Source organism: Bradysia coprophila, unplaced genomic scaffold (assembly GCF_014529535.1).
Source record: "Bradysia coprophila strain Holo2 unplaced genomic scaffold, BU_Bcop_v1 contig_138, whole genome shotgun sequence".
Taxonomy (NCBI): Eukaryota; Metazoa; Arthropoda; class Insecta; order Diptera; family Sciaridae; genus Bradysia; species Bradysia coprophila.
This window is the reverse complement of record NW_023503409.1, coordinates 10594272-10620012: the sequence shown is the minus strand read 5'-3', so window position 1 is coordinate 10620012 and position 25741 is coordinate 10594272. Positions and strand designations below refer to the sequence as shown.

Sequence of the window (25741 nt, the reverse complement as noted above, 5' to 3'; positions counted from 1 at the left end):
TATTTTCCGGGTAAAGTAAAGTTTTTTTACCTTTGGCAGATTGAATGGATAATTTTCGTCCTGTTTCCATACTTATAATGATGATGGATATCTCAATTTAGCTTGTTACAGACGGCTGTCATTTGTTATCTACCACGACAGCAATATTAAAGGACAAGCTCTGACTAATAAGGTTTTGTATAGCGAAAAGTATGTTCAAAACAAATTAAGTAAAAGATTTCTGAAATCAGTCTCTGAAAATCTTCGATCAAATGAAGTGATAGTTTGAACCGTAAAACTGTTAATATGCTTGACGTCTGTGACAGATTAACAGTTGTTTTAAATGATCTAAAAGGAAGCCGAGAAGGAATCTTCCCAACGATCCATACGAATAATTTCGCTCATTGCTTTTGAATTTAATCCGTGCTAACGACATCTAACTTTAAAAAAAATAATTTTTTATGCAGATAACAGATGGAGCTCCAAAAATGTCACTCGGACATGTGTCACAACTGTCACTTCATTTATAGATTGTTTTTCTTTCAAAAATCGTCACGTTCCAACTTAAAGATTTAGAAATTTACAGCAAAATGCTGAGTTTTTTGAACACTCTCAGTAGGAATGTGATTCGCACCAGTGTCATCAACAATCCAGCATACGGCGTGCCATTGCAGCGAGCTTTCTTCAGTGACGAAATTAAAGCCGACGACAGTTCAACCAAAACCGATGAAAGTTCAACCAAAACCCTAGGCGGATTCGCAAGAGCATTTGAAAAATTCGAAAAGGCAAAAAATTTCACAGAACCAAAGCCGGTGGACAACGCAACGTTCCTCTCATTGCTTAGAAATTCGAAATTCATCGATGTAAGTTATTGTGCTCCCGCAGAAGATTGATGAATTTTGTTGGTTCTAATCAACTCCTTTTGAAGATGGGAGATCCAGTTAACAAAATTGTCACGGGAAAAATATTCCACATTGTGGACGACGATCTGTACATAGACTTTGGTTGGAAATTTCATTGTGTGTGCACAAGACCCCAGCAAAATGCAGAGTAAGTTGGACACCGTTGATGCATCATGCAATCATGCATGCATGTAAAGGTTGCCGTGTAAAATTACAAAACAAAATTCTTACAGCGACTACATTCGAGGGGCCAGAGTGAAGCTGCGCGTTAAGGATTTAGAATTGTCTTCAAAGTTTCTCGGTTCCGAGAAGGATCTAACAATATTGGAGGCAGACTGTCAGCTCATTGGATTAGTTTCGTCGCCTAGAAATGCAACGACTGCAACTCAATAACATTGTACGTTACCATTTAGGAGAAATACACTTTTATAGCAGCTGCTGTGGCTTTAATTGCCATTGTTTCTTCTTCTTCTTCTTCTTTAGCCTGTTTGTATCCACTGCTGGATGTAGGCCTCCCCTAAATTTTTCCATGTTGTACGATCCATTGCCACTTGTTGCCAGTTCGTGTGTCCATATGTACCTTTGATGTATTTCTTTATTCCGTTTGTCCATCTCTCTGGTGGTCTTCCGACAGGTCTTGTTGTGGGGGGTCTCCAGTCCATGATGGCTTTGGTCCAACGGTCATCTGTCCTTCTTGCAATATGTCCTGCCCAACTCCACTTTAGAGACGCAATTCTTTCCATGACATCAACGACTTTTGTTTGTTGGCGAATCCATTGGTTTGTCATTTTGTCTCTGAGTGTAATTCCAAGCATACTTCGTTCCATGGCTCTTTGTGCCACTCTCAACTTATTTTCAGATGCTTTGGTTAATGTTAACGTTTCTGCTCCATATGTCAACACTGGAAGGACACACCTATCGAAAACTTTCCGTTTTAGACTATTATTCATTTTGCTTTTGAAAATCAGGCTGAGTTTCCCGAAAGCTGCCCATCCAAGACCAATTCTACGCTTGATTTCTGTAGTTTGGTTGTCTAGACCTAATTTCAGTTTGTGACCAAGGTATACATAGCTGTCGACTCTTTCAATAACTGTATCTCCAATTTTTATTTGTCTGTCGTCGTCAATGTTTGTCATGATTTTCGTTTTAGATAAGTTCATCTTGAGACCAACTTTGTTAGCCTCTTCATTTAACTCTTCTAACATGACTTGTGCTTGGTATAGATTTAGTGCGACTAGGACAATGTCATCTGCGAAACGGAGATGACTAAGGAATTCTCCTTTTATGTCAATTCCCTTTTTGCGCCAGTCTAATTTCTTGAAAACACTCTCCACGACAGAAGAAGACAGACCAGTCGTTAGGAACGTAGGATCAGAAGATCTGCCTGACATACTTGTTGAAGAAGTAAAGGCTGCAGTCAACGAAATGAAAAACAAAAAGTCACCTGGTGAAGATGGTGTTCCCATCGAAGCCATTAAACTAGGTGGAGACTCCCTATTAAGTGCAATAACGGCTTTGTTCAATCAGTGCCTCCAATGGGAAAAAATCCCGGAAGCATGGGAAAATGCAGAGATCACATTACTGCACAAAAAAGGGGACATAACAAAGCTAGAAAATTACCGGCCCATAAGTCTTTTATCAACACTGTACAAGCTATTCATGAAAATCATCACAAAAAGGAACACGAAAAAGTTCGACTTCTACCAACCAGTCGAACAAGGTGGATTTCGATCAGGTTTCAGCACGAACGATCATTTACAAGTGATGAGAACGTTGATTGAAAAATGCAACGAATACAAGATTAGCATAGTCTTGATATTCATTGACTTCGAAAAAGCTTTTGATTCAGTTGAAACATGGTCGATATGGGACTCATTGGACGAATGTAGAGTGGACTCAAGGTACTCCAAGGTGCTCCAATATGTGTACGAAAATGCGCATTGTTTGGTGACTTTGAATTCCAGGTCCCAGGCTCTTCGACCGTCGTAAAAAATTGAGGTCTGTGATTGTGAAAGGTGATGCAATCGAAGTTAAATTGTCCAGGATACTAACATTTAGTCGAAAGCTTTTGCTTAGCTTAATAGAAATACTTAACGAACGTAACAAATTGAGACTTACTCAATGAAAAGTCTTCACATTACCAAGCACAACTTTATTGTAATGACCGACAGTCATTCGATTCCGGAAATTTTTAACCAATTGAGCTTTGTAATACTTTGAAATCGATTGATACATCACCAGTAGCTTCATATACCACATATTTTCCACATGACCATAAGTATGAACTGAATCGATAATCTTTCCTCACACATAAGCAGTCTGGACCAGTTCCAATACTGTCGGACGGACAGATTTTCCCAATACTGCTCGTACATGCCTCATTGATGCGATCGAAATATTTGTATTCTCCGTCACATAGGCAAAACGGATGAATTCCTGAACTATTTGCTGGACACTCACGGTAGCATTTTCTTTCTAACGCATCGAATTTTAACTGTTCGTCATTGCATTTACAAGCTGGATAAAAACCGGTAGCGTCTGTTGGACACTCAATGCAAATCCTATGAGTCTTGCTGTAGTTTCCGTTGTCACATTTACAATGCGGATAAACGCCCGTACTATTTTCCGGGCAACGCTCACACCTGTTCGTTTTTTGAACATACTGCGACGAATGTCCACAATCACAATTCGGAAATGTCCCAGTGCTATTAACTGGACAGATGTAACACCAATTCGAAGCTACCTCGTATGTAAAGCCGTTGTGGCAAACACAGTTCGGATACACTCCATTACTCACAATAGGACAGGAGATGCAAAAGTTTGTTGTTTGGTTGTAAGTCCCATCAAACAAGCAGACACAGTTCGGATAGACACCGGTACTATGATAAGGACATTCATTGCAAATGTTGGCTAATCCGTTGTAGATTCCGTCACCTTGGCAAGTGCAATTCGGATAAGTGCCCTTGCTTCGCGACGGACACTGTATCGATCCATTTTTGGGTTCATGCACACAACGTTGGAAGTTTAAGTTGTATGTAGCTCCATTGGGACAAGTGCAATTCGGGAAATTTCCATACATTCCCTGTTCACATCCTTCACAAAAATTTTTGGACCTTTGATAGACGGCACTATCATCGTCACAACGGCAATCAGGATATTGACCAGTGCTGTTTTTGGGACAAGCGGTACATTCGAATAATTCTTTGTTGAAGCCATAGCCATTTGAGTCGCACTTGCAATTAGGCCAGTAACCGGTGCTATTGTCGGGACAAACTCGAAAACACTCGTTGAAAGTGATGCTGAAATCGAAGTTTTTGTGCTGACACGTACAGTTCGGATAGATACCAATGCTCTCACTGACTGGACATTCAGGATTTGGGCAGGTGTTTGTATCACTGTTGTAGACTGGTCCGTGCTTGCAAACGCAATATGGATAAGTACCGTCGCTGATTTTGGGGCATTCCAAAAATTGACTACTTTCTAAGTCAGCTGAACCAATGCTCAAGAGGTAAGTGGGGTAAGTGCAAACCAGATACAGCAGTAAGGTGCGCTTAAAAACATTAGTTTGGAAAAAAATTGATGATTTTGGCAGGAAAGTTTAAAAAATCGAATTACTTACCATTCTATAGAACCTAGTCGACCTACGATCCAAGAGGAACAGAATATCTGAATGACAAAAATGTTGTGAGAGGTGGCCATCGTAGCAAAAAATTTTATTTAGTCAAGAAAACTGGTTGCATCTCAGCACACTTTAGGGGGGCTTTAGTGATAACTCTTTCCTTTTGTGTTCATGCGATTTAACCAAAAACTTACGCAAAACCATGTAGCTGCAATCTTTAAAAGTATTTGAACTGTTGAAAATTACCTTCAGATGGTTTGAACAATCTGTAGACTTAGTAATAATTACCATCAAGGTTTTACAGAGCTACTCAATGCAAACGTTGAATTCGGTGCGGGTATATCGTCGATGATACGGCACAGACGAGTAATAATACGAAAAGACCAGCTAACCCTAAGAACATGTATTTCTTCTCTCAGTTTACTTTTTCCTTTTTTTTTCTATAAACATAAACAGGCGACTCATGCAACGCATGAATAGAGTGAATGTGAATGAACCATTGAACACTTACGGTTAAATTGCATCTATATGATGATCCGTTGGCATTGAAAACAATAATCCCAACAAAAATCTCTTCGAGAAAAGTGTGACGCAGTCTTTGAAGTACAATTTCTAAAATGAATGATATCGCTAGAGTTGACGCTTTCAGCTTCGTTACGCAAAAATTAGATTTTACACCCAATTTTAGTTCAAACAAGCTGGATTAGTTTTTCTCATTATCTGCCAAATAATTTTTACCAAAAAAAAATTTGACTGGAAACAACCAAAATTTTACCAAAAAAATCTGCGTCGCATGTGGCAGATAAATTTTCTTGCTGGTCTGTTCCTGAGCCACTTTGCAACGCAGATTTTTTTGGTAAAATTTTGGTTGTTTCCAGTCAATTTTTTTTTTGGTAAAAATTATTTGGCAGAAGATGAGAAAAACTAAGCCAGCTTGTTTGAGCTAAAATTGGGTGTAAAATTTAATTTTTGCGTAACGAAGCTGAAAGCGTCAACTCTAGCGATATCATTCATTTTAGAAATTGTACTTCAAAGACTGCGCCACACTTTTCTCGAAGAAATTTTTGTTGGGATATCAGTCGTCTTAGAAGTTTTAGAACACTGCTTTTTATAACAGTTTATAACAGAAATTCGAAAATTTGACGAAAATCGAAAATTTGACGAAAATCGAAAATTTGACGAAAATCGAAAATTTGACGAAAATCAAAAATTTGACGAAAATCGAAAATTTGACAAAAATCGAAAATTTGACGAAAATTGAAAATTTGACGAAAATCGAAAATTTGACGAAATTCGAAAATTTGACGAAATTCGAAAATTTGACGAAGAAAGTAATTCTCTATCTGCCACCATTCAAGAAATATCTCCAAAACCCCAATTGACCCACCCATTTCCAACTTTCGACATTTTTCACATATGCCCTTCTGTTCTACTCGTAAAATTCTCAGACTTTGCCGAAAGACTTTGCCTTGAGACTTTGCTGAGACTCTCTATCTGCCACCATTCAAGAAATACCTCTAAAAACATAATTGGCCCACCCATTTCCAACTTTCAGCATTTTTCACATATGCCCCTCTGTTCTATTCGTAAAACTCTGAGACTTTGCCGAAGAAAGTAACTCTCTATCTCTCATAATCGCAAAAATATTAGTCCTTTCATCCTACGCTCGAGTAGCTCAAAATTTGGTCACTCTAATCACTCTAGCTCAAACGAATCTGCCCCGATTTTTTAAACTATTTTTTTGTTTGAATCGTGTTACGAATACCTTTCATTTGATGGGTCGCACGCCTCTGTAGGTTTCAATACAGCTAAGCTACAGCCGAAAACGCGTTACCGACCCTCGAAAACCATACTCAGAAACCACTTCGAGGCCAATAAAACAAAATTCTGGTTTTTCCTGGGGTAATGGCGTATCACATTTTCATTTTTATGCCCACCCTGAGGTTCCTGCAAAATTTCATGGAGATTGGCTGACTAGTTTCCGAGATCGACCGTCGATAGATAGATAGATAGAAACATACAGAGTAAGTTGAAAGATTTTGATTGTTTGGGAAAAGTCAATTTGGTGTATTTTGTATGAAAAGTGACCAATTTCAAAACGATGTATCTCCGGCAATTTTAAACCTACATAGTCGAGTGATAGCTCGTTTTGCTCGTATTTGAAGCGAGAATATGATAGAATATGTTTTGTGGTGATATAAACCAAAGGGTAGAAACTGAAATGTTCGGCTATATATAGTTGCCGCGTCTCAAAAAAATTTCTTCGTTCTTTTTTTGGAAGTTAGACTGCGTCAAGTCCTCCGCTATCGCTCCGGACATGATTAATCGAAAGAAAATGCAAAAGTAATATCAAAGACAGTGACAAAGTCAGAAAATTCTTCGAAATGCATAAAGTGAATATTTAACAATGAAGAAACAGTTTATAGTGGCTAGATTGATCCTTAATATGAGTCTATTGACTGTCGACGACAACGAAAACTAAAACTTTGATATTATCTCTATTCCCTACCATTTTCACTGAGTTTGAAAAATTGGTTCAATCACGGCAGAGTAAAAGTAACTAGGATAAAGCTTATGCACAACGAAAAAGTGGCTCTGTGTGTTTTAACCGGTTCATCAAATAAGTGCGCTCTACTTTTTTTGGTTCGTGTGTCGCACACAACTTTTATGCATATTCGGGTCGGCCCTTCGTGAGTTAGGGCCACCTAAGTGATTTAAGGTCTTTTGGTGATATTTATGGCAAAATAAACGATGGAAATGTAAATGACCCGGCAAATGATAGGTATTGTCAATACCAATCCAGGAAAAAAAAAAGTTTTTTAAAATCGGGTGAGTGGACCGTGAGTTAGGGCCTTAGAAGTGAAAAGCTACTAGGGCCCTATGTGTATTTTACATAGAACTCGAGTAAATTTCATTCGTTTTTCGTAATTTTTGTTTCATTTGGAAGGTAATCGAACGCCGAATAGAAAGTTGTTGAAAAAAAATTAAATTTGGGTCCTTGGACTAAGGCCACTACTAGGGCCCTATGTGTATTTTACACTGAACTCGAGTAAATTTCATTCGTTTTTCGTAATTTTTGTGTCATTTGGAAGGCAATCAAAGGCCGAATAGAATGTTGTTGAAAAAAAAAATTAAATTTGGGTCCTCGGACTAAGGCCGCTACTAGGGCCCTATGCGTATTTTACATACAACTCGAGTAAATTTCATCCGTTTTTCGTAATTTTTGTTTCATTTGAAAGATAATCGAACACCGAATAGAATGTTGTTGAAAAAAAATTAAATTTGGGTCCTTGGACTAAGGCCGTTACTAGGGCCCTATGCGTATTTTACATACAACTCGAGCAAATTTCATTCGTTTTTCGTAATTTTTGTGTCATTTGGAAGGTAATCAAAAGCCGAATAGAATGTTGTTGAAAAAAAATTAAATTTGGGTCCTTGGACTAAGGCCGTTACTAGGGCCCTATGCGTATTTTACATACAACTCGAATAAATTTCATCCGTTTTTCGTAATTTTTGTTTCATTTGAAAGATAATCGAACACCGAATAGAATGTTGTTGAAAAAAAATTAAATTTGGGTCCTTGGACTAAGGCCGTTACTAGGGCCCTATGTGTATTTTACATATAACTCGAGCAAATTTCATTCGTTTTTCGTAATTTTTGTGTCATTTGGAAGGTAATCAAAAGCCGAATAGAATGTTGTTGAAAAAAAAATTAAATTTGGGTCCTCGGACTAAGGCCCTATGCGTATTTTACATACAACTCGAATAAATTTCATCCGTTTTTCGTAATTTTTGTTTCATTTGAAAGATAATCGAACACCGAATAGAATGTTGTTGAAAAAAAATTAAATTTGGGTCCTTGGACTAAGGCCGTTACTAGGGCCCTATGTGTATTTTACATATAACTCGAGTAAATTTCATCCGTTTTTCGTAATTTTTGTTTCATTTGGAAGGTAATCAAAGGCCGAATAGAATGTAGTTGAAAAAAATTTTAAATTTGGGTCCTCGGACAGAGGTCAATTTTTAGGGCGATTTGAAATTTTTGTTTCATTTGAAAGGAACGTCGTACGGGGCTTCGTAATTGCGCTATGCGCAATTTCTAAGATGTACACACATTACATAATAATTTTACTTTAACTACTTTAACCGGCGCAATAGGCTTACGGTCAAAGTAGGGTGACAGACGCACTAGGGTCACGTACGCAATAGATATACGGGTTTGTACGGGGCTCAGTCGCAGCAAACGCTCCGACTGTTCTGATGGCTCGTTTTCTCAATAAATAAGCAGTCTGGACCAGCTCTAATACTGTCGGGTGTCGGATGGACATTCCCAATACTGCTCGTACAGTGTAACGATTTGCAAGGCAAATTTGTATGAGAAGAAAAATTGTTTTTTTTTCTCTAAATTTACATCCCATACAAATTTTTGAATTTCCGGTGGGAGAATTATAAGAAGTTATCGTTGGTACAAAGTTTATTCAAATCACAAAAAGTTTCTTTTCCAATTTATTAGACAACTAAAATTTACACATTGCAAATCCTCCTTTGTCCTGGAAACACTGGAATGGATTCACAACTGAAGAATACGTTAGTCGGATCCCATTTCGCTTTAATTCGATACAGTTTCCACAACGCCGGCCCATAGAATCGTTGCAGATAATTGGGCATGTCTCTATCGATATAATTCTGGTACGATGTCCGATGATTCAAAAGTTGTTTGGTTGCTTCGAAAAATCGTATTTTCGCAGCATCTCCATTGACATCCTTGAGCTTGCCCGAACTATTGAGTGGTTTAAGTTGAGTGGAGTACGAAGCCTTGAGCCGATGTAGGAAACATGTGCCCGGATTTTCGGTGATCTTGCCGCCATTATATTCCCAATACAAACCGGCATACGGTAAATACGCGGTCAATAGTTCGATTAGTTTGTCAATTTCCTGCTCGTTTAATATCTTGTCGACGAAGTACGATTTCACCTTTTTGTTGTAAACTTTGTTGTGTCTGGTCATTTTACCTACTTGAGCGATGTCGGTTAACGGCGTGTCAGAGTACATTTGAGCTTCCCTAATGATGAACTGTTCATGCGTATAAGTTTTGATCGAGCTGCCCGGTCCCGGTTCTGGGAAGCCCATGTACTTGTACAATTCGTCAAAGTATTTTTCAGTCATATCCGGATCGTTTCCAGTATTTATGCCATAAAACCGCATGCTAATTCGATCCAATTCCATTTCGATCATGCAGAAAATTCTTTGCGATAAATAAGGATCGCTATAGACAAGCTTCTGCCAGGCAATGAAAACCTGACGAAAATCTTTCGCAAACGAGTACTCGTATGCTCCGAAAATGATCGATCGCGGTGACGGATAGACTTTGATAGTAAACTTGGTGACAATGCCAAAATTACCGCCGCCTCCACCTCGGAGTGCCCAAAACAGATCAGTGTTGGTGAAATTGTTTACGACATTCAACCGCCCACTTGCGTCAACCATTTCCATTCCAATTACACTGTCCGCAGCCATTCCCAACAATCGGGAAAAGTGTCCGTACCCGCCGCCCTGCAGCAAACCTCCGAAGCCAACACTCGGACAAATTCCATGCGATACTAAGCAACCCTCTTTCCATCCATCGTACATAGCCTGGCTGTTCAAGACACCCGGACCGACATCGGCAATCATTTTCTCCTTGTTAACCTTGAAGAAATTCAACGACGACATATCGATCACCAGTGAGTTTTCATCACCGAAACTATTTTTCGCATACGAATGACCACCGCTCCGGGGTACGCAACGAATTTCTGTTTTCGTAGCACAAATAACGCCAACTTGAACGTCTCTAGTGGTTTTAGCCTTCAAGTAAAGCAATGGTGCCATATGACCCCACACAGTGTTCCATTGATAATTCAATTCCTCGTACTCGGGACCATCGTTGCGAGGATATAGTTTCCCGTCGCGTATCCCGTTTTTCACCAAACAAGCGATTAACGCATCGTATCTATCATTGATGGTTAGGTCGTCCGGCTTTATGCTGGAACCAATGGAACAGTAACACTGCGTCAGTAGATGCAAAACTATTGCGAACACTAATTTGTAATTTGAATTCATTTTCCAATTCGAAATTTTGGCTTATATTTTACTGATCAACTTATCGAAATATAGTCGACATAACTCTAAATTAATAGACACTTTGACTCGGCACAAACAAAAATTCCCCTCCTTTCATATGGTATCTCAAGTCTCATGTGCAAATTAATAATTTGAATTGAATTTTTTGAAACGTTGTCCGATTTTATTTACTCAGATCGCTAAATAAATATAAGCATCAGGGACCCGTACGAGTAGTTTACGCAACATAGCTAGTCCATAAGAGTCAAATATATCTTGAAACTATACTGCACCTTCAAATCTTTCCATTTAAACTGATCTCAATAGTATCTTCCAATAAAATTGCTTACAGCAATGTTAAGTTAAGTTAGATAAATTCCCATTTAAAGATAAGAGCTATATTTTGCTATATGTAAATGAACATTTTACAGCTATATGTTACAAAACAGCTCAATATAAATCTATTATACCTACATATAGTTCAACATAGTATATTTAAATGTCCATCCAACACATAACCAATACTTTTACTAAAATTCAATATGGCGGATGTAGACCATTTTGTTAGGTAACTGAAAACAGTACATCGGCGTTGTGGTCCTCATTACCTTTCAAATAAAAAAAGTCATGAAAATAGGCTGAAATTACTCGATATATGGGTAAAATGCGGCAGTAGTGTACCGCCGAGTAGCTTGACTCATGCCCAGTCCATGAGTCCAAACTTTCGATCCGATTTTGACAACAAATTTTACCTTATAGGCGTGGTCAGTAGCTTTCATTATATGTTCTGATTAGGCTTCTCTAGACACCCACAATAGGTTTTTCTCTTACTCAGGGATTCGAATTCGATGTGTTACAAACGTATGCGTATGACTATAAGACCCCTGCACTTGGTACGGGACTCAGAAAAGGTTTGTTGTTTCGTTGACAGTATTTGAAATAAAAATCCGATCGAGTGAAATTCAATTCAAGTTCACTTTCACTTTGATAAAATTCAGCAGAAATTGGTTCTGGATGTACAGTTACAAAGCAATTAAACTTTTACCTGAAGTATTGAAATTTAGTTTAGAAAATATTTTTCACGTTGACATTATTTACAATAGATAGTTTGCTCAAATGACATATAAATTATAAGTAAACTAGAAATCCGAATCCGAATTTATAAGTTATAATTCAGATGGTTATAAGTCAACCACCTATAAAGTGAAAGCGATAATTTCATAAGTTTATAGGTCAAAAGTTTGAAAATCGAAAGTTATAGAGATGGGACAATGGTGGATCATGTAAAGCAATTAAACTTTAGGAACCAACCTACAGTGATATCAATAATACCAAACATGTTGAAACAACAAACAAAACATGTAAGACCCATCAATATCTTGAAGTTCTTGGGCTGAGAAGTGGTACTTCCTAACTCGACCTCAGAAACACAGTTCATGTAAAATATCCGGGAAATACCATCGAAAAACGATGGTCCTAGCTCTGTCGTCAGTCATAGCTCTTCATGATGAAATTTAGTCAGCTTATTCCTAAGGTTAAAAGATTACAATGAGCCAAATATTTTCCCTCGTTGACCATTTTTAAGAACTTCAAGGTTTTGTTGGATTTTGATGGATTCTAACTAATTCTACATGATCTTCACATTTCTATAACTTTCGGCTTTCATACTTTTGACCTATAAACTTATGAACTTATCATTTTCACTTTATAACCACCTAAAACCAACTTATGACTTATAACCACCTGACTTATAACTTATAAAATCGGATTTTTAAGTTTACTTACAATTTATACGTCATTTGCGCAAAATGGTACTGAAACACTAGACAGTTTGCGCAAATGACGTATAAGTTATACGTAAGTCTACTACTTATAAGGTTAAATTTATAAGTGCTTAAGTTTATACGTCAAACCGTTAAAGATCAGAGGTCTATACGTATAAACTTAAGCACTTATAAATTAGACCTTATAAGTAGCCGACTTGTAACTTATGACTTATAACTGACTTACATATAACTTATAAGTTCATATTTATAAGTCGACGTATAACTTATACGTCTTTTGCGCAAACTGTCTAATCGTATACAGATAGGAATATTTACAAAAATACAATGGTTCTTCTCTAAAAACATTGATGACACACGGAAAGATTTTGTCGAGTATTTTAATTAATTTTAAAAATCCAAAGAAAAATGACAAAAAATACGCATCCACTTCTTTAGCAGAACGAATGATAACGATATGTAGTATACGACTACATGGTGTATTGTTACGTAACGATCATGTAAGACGATGGTGCACTAAAAGAAAAATGATTTTCCGTTCTAAACGTAGGAAAAGAAGACAAGGCCAATGATTACTTATCTGTAAGCAATGTGTGAAGTTAATATTAATATGTTAATATGTTAATATTTTAATACCCACCTTATGGGTGGGTCAGGTCCCTTGACTGACTGAATAAATATTCGTAACTTGACGGTTGCGTGTATAAAATCCTACAAGAACTGTCAAGTTACGAATTCTTTAAAGTTACGAAAATACGAAAATCTGCACTCTGGGCGCCGATTATAGTGAATTTAAGAATTCCAGTTGTCACCTTAATGCGAATGTCCATACGATTCGTAACTTTTAAGATGACAACTGTCAAGTTACGAAATCTTAAATTCACGAGAATCTGCGCGCTTCTTATTTTCTTATAAATTGCGCATTCGCTTTATTATATTCCAAATTTTTTTCAGAAAGTCCCATTGTCTGCTATAAATCTCGCTTCGCTCTGGCCGCAAAGTCCACACTTGTTCAATTTTTTGTATACAAACAACTACCACGAAATCACTCAAAAAAATCTTTTCGAAATAAAGTCTAGATTGTTACTCCAATACTTTCCATTTACTAACCTAAGCCTCATGAATTTCAGTCCTAGTCGCTTCAAAAAAATTATGGAAGGCCTCGCTTAGCTCTGGCTGTAAAGCTCACGTTCGTTTAAATTTTCTAAATTATGAGAATTTTTTAAGCAATTAAATCTACTGAAACTCGGCCTCATTTGATCATAAATAAAGTATGTAACTCGTCGATTTTTTGATTAGCATAGACAACAATAAATGACACATAAAAGTCTTTTCAGAATAAATAACAGATTATTACTTCAGTATTTTCCATTAACGAACTTAACCCAAGTTATTTCAGTACTTATCAAACAAAATTTTCTTGGAAAGTCGAAAATTACTTCGTATGATAAGGAGACTATTATTTAGACAGATAATCTGTTTTTTTTTGGAAATCCGTTGAGGATTACTTAAGTTATCGTGTTATCAAGCGACAAGACAAAAATTCTTTTGGGAATATCTCAGAGATCACCCGTCCGTTATAACCCATCTTCGAACTTAACCTCAGGAATGTAATTCCCCGTCGAACGAAAAAAAGTTTTTGGAAATCCATTGAAAATTACTTGAGTTATCGTGTTATCAAGCGTCTGTTATAATCCATCTTCGAACTTAACCTCAGGAATTTAATTCCCCGTCGAATAAAAAAAAGTTTTTGGAAATCCATTGAAAATTACTCGAGTTATCGTGTTATCAAGGAATGAACAAAATGTGACAAACATTTTCTGTATTTAAGGTTTTTGGTCATACATTCATGTATTTTCAATCATAGTATTGAACATTGTGTGACAAACATTTTAGAGTGTTTATCATCCGTAAGACCCATGACTTCCAGTCAAGGAAATATAAAAAAAAAACAAATAAAAAACTGCATAGACCGGATTCGAACACGGCACCTCCGACACTTCAATCTAACACACACTCACTGAGCTAATTCATTGTTGGCTAATATGGAACTAAGTTCGCACAGTAGGGGTGTGCGATGGTTCGGGGATCAGGATGGAAGGGGTCCACAAAAAATTCTTACCATCCCTAGATCCCTAGACCATCCCTAAAGTGATTTAATTTTTTTTTTTAATTCATCAACAATTTGCGCAAATTCACTGAAGCTGAATTTGCGACTACTGGTAAAATCTCATATTTCGACCTCTACCAAAAATATGCTGCGAGATATTTTTTGTCCTAATTAGTGCTTTTCTACTAATTAGAGTCCAATTAAACAGAAAATTTTTAAATTGGAAAAATTTGGCCGAAGCATTATGTTTGGTGTGTCATCAAAGTTCGCCAACTATGAAAAATTGAGTAAATTTTAAACTTGGAAATTCTATAATCGACATAGAAAATTATTCTATTATTGCTCAAATGGGCTTAAATTGTTGGGAATGTTAGCGGCTATCCAAAAAAGAAGAGTTTTTGAAAATCGTCTGTGAATGTGTGTGGTGTGACTGTTTGTTTGGCCCAAAATTGAGGCAAAATTCCTCAACGGAAAAAATCGATTTTTTTGAAAACGTTTAAAAAATCACGGATTTTAATTTTTTCGACTCTAAAGTGCCCACAAACTTTAAATTAAATTATTTGAGGCAAAAACAATGCTTTTCACACGTTTTCAAAAAAATCGATTTTCTCCGTTGAGGAATTTTGCTTAGAAATTCGAAATTCATCGATGTAAGTTATTGCGCTCCCGCAGATTGATGAATTTTGTTGGTTCTAATCAACTCCTTTTGAAGATGGGAGATCCAGTTAACAAAATTGTCACGGGAAATATATTCCACATTGTGGACGACGATCTGTACATAGACTTTGGTTGGAAATTTCATTGTGTGTGCACAAGACCCCAGCAAAATGCAGAGTAAGTTGGACACCGTTGATGAATGTAAAGGTTGCCGTGTAAAATTACAAAACAAAATTCTTACAGCGACTACATTCGAGGGGCCAGAGTGAAGCTGCGCGTTAAGGATTTAGAATTGTCTTCAAAGTTTCTCGGTTCCGAAAAGGATTTAACAACGACTGCAACTCAATAACATTGTACGTTACCATTTAGGAGAAATACACTTTTATAGCAGCTGCTGTGGCTTTAATTGCCATTGTTTGGTGACTTTGAATTCCAGGTCCCAGGCTCTTCGACCGTCGTAAAAAATTGAGGTCTGTGATTGTGAAAGGTGATGCAATCGAAGCCAAATTGTCCAGGATACTAACATTTAGTCGACAGCTTTCGCTTAGCTTAATAGAAAAACTTAACGAACGTAACAAATCGAGACTTACTCAATGAAGAGTCTTCACATTACCAAGCACAACTTTATTGTAATGACCGACAGTCATTCGATTCCGGAAATTTTTAACCAATTGAGCTTTGTAATACTTTGAAATCGATTGATACATCACCAGTAGCTTCAAATAACACATGTTGTCCACATAACCATATGTATGAATTGAATTGATAATCTTTTCTCACACATAAGCAGTCTGGACCAGTTCCAATACTGTCGGACGGACAGATTTTCCCAATACTGCTCGTACATGCCTCATTGATGCGATCGTAATATTTGTATTCTCCGTCACATACGCACATCGGATGAATTCCTGAACTATTTGCTGGACACTCACGATAGCATTTTCTATTTAACGCATCGAATTTTAACTGTTCGTCATTGCATTTACAAGCGGGATACAAACCGGTAGCATCTGTTGGACACTCAATGCAAATCCTATGAGTCTTGCTGTAGTATCCGTTGTCACATTTACAATGCGGATAAACGCCCGTACTATTTTCCGGGCAACGCTCACACCTGTTCGTTTTTTGAACATACTGCGACGAATGTCCACAATCACAATTCGGAAATGTTCCAGTGCTATTAGTTGGACAAATGTGACACCAATTCGAATCTACCTCGTATGTAAAGCCGTTATGACAAACACAGTTCGGATACACTCCATCACTTAAAACAGGACAGGAAATGCAAACGTTTGTTGTTCGGTTGTAACTTCCATCAAACAAACAGATACAGTTCGGATAGACACCGGTACTATGATAGGGACATTCATTGCAAATGTTGGCTAATCCGTTGTAGATTCCGTCACCTTGGCAAGTGCAATTCGGATAAGTGCCCTTGCTTCGCGACGGACACTGTATCGATCCATTTTTGGGTTCATGCACACAACGTTGGACGTTTAAGCTGTATGTAGCTCCATTGGGACAAGTGCAATTCGGAAAATGTCCATACATTCCCTGCTCACATCCTTCACAATAATTGTTGATAATTTGATAGACGGCACTATCATCGTCACAACGGCAATCAGGATAATGACCAGTGCTGTTTTTGGGACAAGCGGTACATTCGAATAATTCTTTGTTGAAGCCATAGCCGTCCAAGTCGCAGTTGCAATTGGGCCAGTAACCGGTGCTATTGTCGGGACAAACTCGAAAACACTCGTTGAAAGTGATGCTGAAATCGAAGTTTTTGTGTTGACACGTACAGTTCGGATAGATACCAATGCTCTCACTGACTGGACATTCAGGATTTGGGCAGGTGTTTGTATCAAAGTTGTAGACTGATCCGTGCTTGCAAACGCAATATGGATAAGTACCGTCGCTGATTTTGGGGCATTCCAAAAATTGACTACTTTCTAAGTCAGCTGAACCAATGCTCAAGAGGTAAGTGGGGTAAGTGCAAACCAGATACAGCAGTAAGGTGCGCTTAAAAAGAGTAGTTTGGAGAAAAAAACGATGATTTTGTCAAGAAAGCTTAAAAAATCAAATTGCCTACCATTCTAAAGAACCTAGTCGTTCGACAATCCAAGAGGAACAGAATATATGAAAGGCAAAAATGTTGCGAGAAGAGGTGTCGTTTAAGCAAAATTTTATTTAATCTAGAAAACTGGTTGCACCTGAGCAAGCATTAGGGGGTGTTTAGTGATAACTCTTTTCTTTTGTGTTCATTCGATTTAACCCGATTCTTACGCACAACCATGTAGCTGCAATGTTTAAAAGTATTTGGACTGTGGAAAATTACCTTCAGATGGTTTGAACAATCTGAAGTTTTAGTAATAATTACCATCAAGGTTTTACAGAGCTACTCAATGCAAACGTTGAATTCGGTGCGGGTATATCGTCGATGATACGGCACAGACAAGTAATAATACGAAAAGACCAGCTAACCCTAAGAACATGTATTTCTTCTCTCAGTTTACTTTTTCCTTTTTTTTTCTATAAACATAAACAGGCGACTCATGCAACGCATGAGTGAATGTGAATGAACCATTGAACACTTACGGTTAAATTACATCTATATGATGATCCGTTGGCATTGAAAACAATAATTAATCGAAAGAAAATGCAAAAGTAATATCAAAGACAGCGACAAAGTCAGAAAATTCTTCGAAATGCATAAATGCAATATTTAACAAGAGGAGATTGACGCGGCAGGCGCGTTAGCAATAGACTCGCACGTTCCTAAACTACATTTTTCGCAATATTTCCACTCATTTCGTAGTTGAGTGTAATTGCTATTACAATCGCCACAATCGCAGTAGTCCTTATTACATAAATTCAATTACGAAATTTATGGTAAAATTGTGAAATCACATAATAGTCAACTGTCAAACGTCGAACAATGTAGGGCTAGCGGATCATACATTATAATCAGTCAAGTCGTGACGCTCGTCTAGTTAACATCTCCGCTAAAACATTCTCTCTCAACTATCAACTATTGATAGTTGACTATCAATTTGAGGGAGAATGTTTTAGCGGAGATGTTAACTGGACGAGCAGATCATACATTTTAGTCAGTCAATTCGTGACTCCCGTCGAGTTAACATCACCGTTAAAACATTCTCTCTCAACTATCAACTATTGATAGTTGACTATCAATTTGAGGGAGAATGTTTTAGCGGAGACGTTAACTGGACGAGCTTCATGAATTGACTGATTAAAATGTATGATCCGCTAGCTACTAGATTGTTCGACATTTGATGGTCAACTATTGAAAGGTAACTATCGCATCATTATGTGATTTCGCAATATTTCCACAAATTGCGTAATTGAATTTTTTTCAGAAATTTACAGCAATTTACGCAGCCCTCGTCCAGTGAACATCTTCGTTGAAGCATACTGCTAGCCACTTTCAGATACTAATATTTGAGTTCTGATCGAAAAGGCTCACCCTCTATCACATATCAGACATACGTGAGAATGGTAGTTGGGTAGAGTGAATTCGATCGGGACTAAAAATCTGAATGGAGTGATGTATGTCGTTGCGCGAGACGCTGTGACCTATAAATTTTTCAGTTCTGATCGAAAAGGCTCACCCTCTATCAATTTACCAGACTCAAGTGATAATTGGATCGGGACCAAAAGTTTGGATAGTTTGAGTGTGTCGATTCAACAGTCCTTTCATATTTTTTGAAAGTTACGACACACGGACAGACAGACGGACGGACGGACGGACGGACGGACGGACGGACGGACGGACGGTCGGACGGACCGACGGACGGACGGACATGGCTCAATCGTCTTATAATATCATACTGATAATAATTGTCCACTACGATATAGGCCGTTTTCGATTATTTCACTTACTTACATGATGGTGGGCAAAACATAAAGACTCTCACGATTTACTTCGTATCGTGCGAGTCTAACAATAAAGAAACAGTTTATAGTGGCTAGATTGATCCTTAATACTAGGCCCCATCTTTTGGATGGGTCAGATCCCTTGACTGACTGACTAATTTTCTCAAGAAGATTTTTGTAATCCGAGCAAAAAAAATCACTATAAAAGTTGTATAAAAGTACTAGGGTATGCGTCCAGTAGCAAAGTTTAGCTTAGAGATTCTTATTCCCTTTACTTAAATACCACAGATTCTCAATCCACTTAAAAAACTTCGTTCATATCACGTACTTCAAAATGGCTCATACGTATTTTCAGTACTTAAGAGGCATCGATGCTTTGCTGAAAAGTATACATTTGGGTGTTTTTAAAATACTGGCTTTTGATGATATCTTTCCACCAGAATCATTTTTCAAGTATGTACGACTGCAATAAAGACCACGAATTGTTAGCTTTCAACATAAAACAGATTAGGTTGTAGCAATACTCTCTCTAGCAACCAAACTCTTAATCCTCTGTGTCAAATTCACACCTTATTTCTTTGTATTTTACAAACACTATTCTACAGTTTGACTAACTACGTTGTAATTTACATGTAAAGGCTACTTGATTCTTTTACCACCTTAATAAAAGTATAGTTTGTTTGCTAGAGAGGGTATTGGTTGTAGCAGTTTGACCAACCATGAGAAAACTAAGCAGTTTATGAAAATTTCGTTACACTGCTCACTTTTTTTAGAGCTAGTAAAGTTTTTTTTATAAAAACATGGAAGAATGGGACCATGTTTTGACACCTTTTATTGGTATGCTATAGTTAGTACAATGGTAACTTATATGTTAATTTATTATTATCTTGAATGAATGAATGAAATTTATTTCACCGCCAAATACTGGCTGAATAATTGATAATTGATTACAATATACAAACATAAAACAATAAAATTAGTCAAAACATTCCATAGTTCTTAGTCCTAAAATCACAGTAACAAAATTTAAATTTAAAATTTACAGAAATTAAGTCTACATTCCAAGTTCTTTAACAATTCTAGTTTTAAATTCACCTCGGCTATCACAGTCACGGACAATGTGTTCATATTCATTTATCAGTCTTATCAAACGTGCAACTGGTTGATTCGACAAATAGTTCGTACCGTACCTCAGTTCCTTTAACAATTTCAAGGTCGAACGTCGCAGATCATATTCACTCTCACTGTACACAAACTTTGACGAAATCGAACTGTCCTTAATGTTGCCTTTGAATATGTCGTATGCCATCATTATGTCCGCCAATTTCCTCCTTAATTCAAGATTTTGAAGTCCAACCTGTTTGCTTCGATCCTCGTATGGTGCCAATCGGAACGAAGTAGCATTTCTGCGACTATCTAGCAGATAAATGACAAACTGCTTCTGAATCGATTCAATGTCGTCCTTGTAGACTTCCGATGACGGGTTCCAGATTACATATGCATATTCCAATCTCGATCTAACGTATGCCAAATACAATGTTCGTTGTGTGTCGATTGTGAAGGCTGCCATTTGAGTAGTGTTTTATGCATCCAACAATTTGCCTGCACTTCCTTGCTGTCAGTTCACAGTGTTGACCCAAATGAAACCATCTGTCAATCAACATTCCAAGATCTTGACTTTCTTCTCTTCGCTCCAAAACATGTTCGCCCATTGTATATGATGTGTCGATGAAAGATGTATTATCTCGATAAATGCTGAAAACGTAGCACTTTCCGGGGTTGAAGTATAGACGGTTTTCATCGCACCATTTTAACATATTGTCGACATCGATTTGCATCCGAACTGAATCATTTTCGCATCGGATAACTGCTGCTAATTTGATGTCATCCGCAAACAGCAACGGCTTTACATGTATGATAACGTCCACGATGTCATCAATGAATACAGTAAACGCCAACGGACCAAGCGAACTTCCGGGTGGCACTCCCGATGGAGACTCATAAATTCTAGATTTGTCCTCACCAATCTGTACGTAATTTGACCGTCCCTTAAAATACTCACACAACCATTTCGCCGATTTTTTGCCTATGTCAAACTTTGCAAACTTTAGCATCAATCTTCGAATCCAAACTGAATCGAATGCCACCTTGAAATCTCCATATACCAAATCCAACTGACAACGGTCTTCAAACGCATCATATGCCAATATCGATAGATTCAGTAAATTCGTGACGACCGACCGTTTACTCCTGAATCCATGTTGCGCTTCGGATAAACGAGGTTGAACGACTTCACTGAGTTTATTTTTCACCGCCATTTCGTGAATTTTCATCGTGATTGGTTGAATTGCAATGACTCTGTAATTCTTAACATCGGTTTTCGAACCTTTCCTTTTGTAGACTGGTACCACACGTGATATCTTCATCGCTTTTGCTATATTTCCTTCGTCGAACGATTTTTGGTACAACAACCAGATTGGCCAGACAATTGTTGACGAACACTTTTTAATCACGAAAGGTTTAATTTCATCCGGTCCAGCTCCACTCTTCCACTTCAGTGTCTGAATTGCACTTTCAATGTCAAATAATGAGATTTGCATGTCCACTGATTCACTAGACTCGACATAAATGTCTTCAAATTCCCACGGTTCGTCATCTCTAACATAAATCGACTCAAAATATGACGCGAACAAGTTCACTATTTCACTCATCGATTTCCCGTTACTTTCACCAAATTGCATTTCATTCGGGTACTGGTTGACTCCACCGTTGATTTTGGCAAATTTCCAGAATTCTGCTGGATCCTCCTTTATGTTGTCTTGGAAAGTTTTTTTTATAAAAACATGGAAGAATGGGACCATGTTTTGACACCTTTTATTGGTATGCTATAGTTAGTACAATGGTAACTTATATGTTAATTTATTACTATTGATGACAATTTTTCCAACTGTCTCTCTGTGAGAGACACCCAGCCGAACGTGTGCGAGTTTTTCCATTATATTGATTAATACTACAATTTTAGCTAACCACCGATGCCTCTTAAGTTTTATTGTCTGCTAACAGACCCTGGAAAGAGGCGAATTTCTCGCTTACCTCTTAAATACTCGTCCAAACTTTAATTTTTTTCTTATCATCGATACCAAGATATTACACAATTTTTTTTTGGAATAAATCCTAGAATATTATTCCAGTATATTCCATTAACGAACTTAACCAAAAAGTATTTAGTATTTATAATTTTCTTTTGTGGAAAACCATTAAGAATTACTCAACTTAAACACGATAATATCACGGGACGATACAAAAATTCTTTTGGGAATATCTCTCAGATCCCCCACCGTTATGTTATAGCCCATCTTTGAACTTATCCTCGGGAATGGAATTCCCCGTCTAATAAAAAAATGTTTTTGAAATCCGTTGAGGATTACGTGAAGTTATCGTGTTATCTAGGAACGAGACAAAAATTCTTTTGTGAATATCTCTAAGATCACCCGTCCGTTGTGACCTATTTTCGAACTTAACCTCAGCAATTTAATTCGCTGTCGATTAAAAAAAAACATTTTGGAAATCCATCGAATACTACTCGAATTATCGTGGAATCAAGCGACAAGACAAAAATTCTTTTGAGAATATCTCTAAGATCACCCGTCTGTTATAGTCCATCTTCGAACTTAACCTCAGGAATTCAATTCCCCGTCGATTAAAACAAAGTTTTTGGAAATCCGTTGAGAATTACTTAAGTTATCGTGTTATCAAGAAACAAGACAAAAATTCTTTTGGGAATATCTCTAAGATCACCCGTCCGTTACGACCCATCTTCGAACTTAACCTCATCAATTTAATTCGGTGTCGATTAATAAAAAGTTTCTGGAAATCCATCGAACACTACTCGAGTTATCGTGGAATCAAGCGACAAGACAAAAATTCTTTTGGGAATATCTCTAACATCACCCGACCGTCATAGCCCATCTTCGAACTTACCCTCAGGAATTCAATTCCCCGTCGATCAAAAAAAAGTTTTCGGAAATCCGTTGAGAAATAGTCAAGTTATCGTGTTATCAAGGAATCATCAAAGTGTGACAAACATTTTCTATATTTAAGGTTTTTGGTCATACATTCATGCATTTTCAATCATAGTAGTAAACATTGTGTGACAAACAATTTAGGGTGTTTATCATCCATAAGACCCATGACTTTCAGTCAAGGGAATGAGTCTATTGACTGTCAACGACAACGAAAACTAAAACTTTGATATTATCTCTATTCCCTACCATTTTCACTGAGTTTGAAAAATTGGTTCAATGCCTTCAAAGAAAGAAACTAGGATAAAGCTTATGCACAACAAAAAAGTGGCTCTGTGTGTTATAACCGGTTCATCAAATAAGTGTGCTCTACTTTTTTTGGTTCGTGTGTCGCACACAACTTTTTCCGGTTCCGCGTTCGAACAATCAAAACTTCCTTCACGAACATACCAAATTGAGACTTACCGAAGCACTCTCTACAGAAATTACAGTGCAATGGACTTACTCAATGAAGAGTCTTCATTTCGACATTATTATCAACCACAAATTTATTGAATTGATCGATTGACATTCGGTTTTTAACCAACTGAGCTTTGAAATACTTTGAAATCGACTGCCTGATTCGTCACATTGTGGCCACTTGCCAGTATTACCTGGACAATCAGTGGGGGAACCAATAGCTGCAACTACTCCTAGTTCAACACATTCCCAGAAGTATGAACTGAAATATCGATTTTTTGTCAAAAAATAAGCAGTCTGGACCAGCTCCAATACTGTCGGGTGTCGGATGGACATTCCCAATACTGCTCGTACAGTGTAACGATTTGCAAGGCAAATTTGTATGGGAAGAAAAATTGTTTTTTTTTCCTCTAAATTTACATCCCATACAAATTTTTGAATTTCCGGTGGGAGAATTATAAGAAGTTATCGTTGGTACAAAGTTTATTCAAATCACAAAAAGTTTCTTTTCCAATTTATTAAACAACTAAAATTTACACATTGCAAATCCTCCTTTGTCCTGGAAACACTGGAATGGATTCACAACTGAAGAATACGTTAGTCGGATCCCATTTCGCTTTAATACGATACAGTTTCCACAACGCCGGCCCATAGAATCGTTGCAGATAATCGGGCATGTCTCTATCGATATAATTCTGGTACGATGTCCGATGATTCAAAAGTTGTTTGGTTGCTTCGAAAAATCGTATTTTCGCAGCATCTCCATTGACATCCTTGAGCTTGCCCGAACTATTGAGTGGTTTAAGTTGAGTGGAGTACGAAGCCTTGAGCCGATGTAGGAAACATGTGCCCGGATTTTCGGTGACCTTGCCGCCATTATATTCCCAATACAAACCGGCATACGGTAAATACGCGGTCAATAGTTCGATTAGTTTGTCAATTTCCTGCTCGTTTAATATCTTGTCGACGAAGTACGATTTCACCTTTTTGTTGTAAACTTTGTTGTGTCTGGTCATTTTACCTACTTGAGCGATGTCGGTTAACGGCGTGTCAGAGTACATTTGAGCTTCCCTAATGATGAACTGTTCATGCGTATAAGTTTTGAGCGAACTGCCCGGTCCCGGTTCTGGGAAGCCCATGTACTTGTACAATTCGTCAAAGTATTTTTCAGTCATATCCGGATCGTTTCCAGTATTTATGCCATAAAACCGCATGCTAATTCGATCCAATTCCATTTCGATCATGCAGAAAATTCTTTGCGATAAATAAGGATCGCTATAGACAAGCTTCTGCCAGGCAATGAAAACCTGACGAAAATCTTTCGCAAACGAGTACTCGTATGCTCCGAAAATGATCGATCGCGGTGACGGATAGACTTTGATAGTAAACTTGGTGACAATGCCAAAATTACCGCCGCCTCCACCTCGGAGTGCCCAAAACAGATCAGTGTTGGTGAAATTGTTTACGACATTCAACCGCCCACTTGCGTCAACCATTTCCATTCCAATTACACTGTCCGCAGCCATTCCCAATAATCGGGAAAAGTGTCCGTACCCGCCGCCCTGCAGCAAACCTCCGAAGCCAACACTCGGACAAATTCCATGCGATACTAAGCAACCCTCTTTCCATCCATCGTACATAGCCTGGCTGTTCAAGACACCCGGACCGACATCGGCAATCATTTTCTTCTTCTTAACCTTGAAGAAATTCAACGACGACAAATCGATCACCAGTGAATTTTCATCACCAAAACTATTTTTCGCATACGAATGACCACCGCTCCGGGGTACGCAACGAATTTCTGTTTTCGTAGCACAAATAACGCCAACTTGAACGTCTCTAGTGGATTTAGCCTTCAAGTAAAGCAATGGTGCCATATGACCCCACACAGTGTTCCATTGATAATTCAATTCCTCGTACTCGGGACCATCGTTGCGAGGATATAGTTTCCCGTCGCGTATCCCGTTTTTCACCAAACAAGCGATTAACGCATCGTATCTATCATTGATGGTTAGGTCGTCCGGCTTTATGCTGGAACCAATGGAACAGTAACACTGCGTCAGTAGATGCAAAACTATTGCGAACACTAATTTGTAATTTGAATTCATTTTCCAATTCGAAATTTTGGCTTATATTTTACTGATCAACTTATCGAAATATAGTCGACATAACTCTAAATTAATAGACACTTTGACTCGGCACAAACAAAAATT

At 37.7% G+C, this 25741-nt stretch overlaps 5 protein-coding genes across 6 annotated transcripts; 1 reads left to right on the top strand and 4 right to left on the bottom strand.

Moving 5' to 3' along the window:
• Positions 1-486: 486 nt before the first annotated feature.
• On the top strand, positions 487-15564 carry LOC119074127 (28S ribosomal protein S28, mitochondrial). Of its 2 annotated transcripts, XM_037180110.1 has the most exons (4): positions 487-842; positions 908-1029; positions 1115-1294; positions 15520-15564. In XM_037180110.1, the coding sequence occupies exons 1-3, from the start codon at positions 570-572 to the stop codon at positions 1272-1274; spliced, it is 555 nt and encodes a 184-aa protein (XP_037036005.1). In that variant the 5' UTR covers positions 487-569; the 3' UTR covers positions 1275-1294; positions 15520-15564. The 2 variants fall into 2 exon arrangements, with proteins under 2 accessions (XP_037036005.1, XP_037036004.1); XM_037180109.1 differs by lacking the exon at positions 15520-15564 and having other exon boundaries at positions 1115-1331.
• LOC119074125 (scavenger receptor class F member 2-like) lies at positions 3019-4572 on the bottom strand. The gene is made up of 2 exons (XM_037180107.1): positions 4501-4572; positions 3019-4431 (listed from the first exon to the last, which is right to left on the bottom strand). Exons 1-2 carry the CDS (start codon positions 4501-4503, stop codon positions 3073-3075), a joined length of 1362 nt encoding a protein of 453 aa, XP_037036002.1. The 5' UTR covers positions 4504-4572; the 3' UTR covers positions 3019-3072.
• Positions 9025-10599, bottom strand: LOC119073224 (uncharacterized FAD-linked oxidoreductase YvdP-like). The gene has a single exon (XM_037178536.1). The coding sequence runs from the start codon at positions 10597-10599 to the stop codon at positions 9025-9027; it is 1575 nt and encodes a 524-aa protein (XP_037034431.1).
• A 194-nt stretch (positions 15565-15758) lies between the features above and the next one.
• On the bottom strand, positions 15759-17270 carry LOC119074124 (tenascin-like). Its single transcript, XM_037180106.1, has 2 exons — positions 17243-17270; positions 15759-17172 (listed from the first exon to the last, which is right to left on the bottom strand). Exons 1-2 carry the CDS (start codon positions 17243-17245, stop codon positions 15814-15816), a joined length of 1362 nt encoding a protein of 453 aa, XP_037036001.1. The 5' UTR covers positions 17246-17270; the 3' UTR covers positions 15759-15813.
• Positions 17271-24061: 6791 nt separating this feature from the next.
• On the bottom strand, positions 24062-25636 carry LOC119073223 (uncharacterized FAD-linked oxidoreductase YvdP-like). The gene has a single exon (XM_037178534.1). The coding sequence runs from the start codon at positions 25634-25636 to the stop codon at positions 24062-24064; it is 1575 nt and encodes a 524-aa protein (XP_037034429.1).
• Positions 25637-25741: the final 105 nt, after the last annotated feature.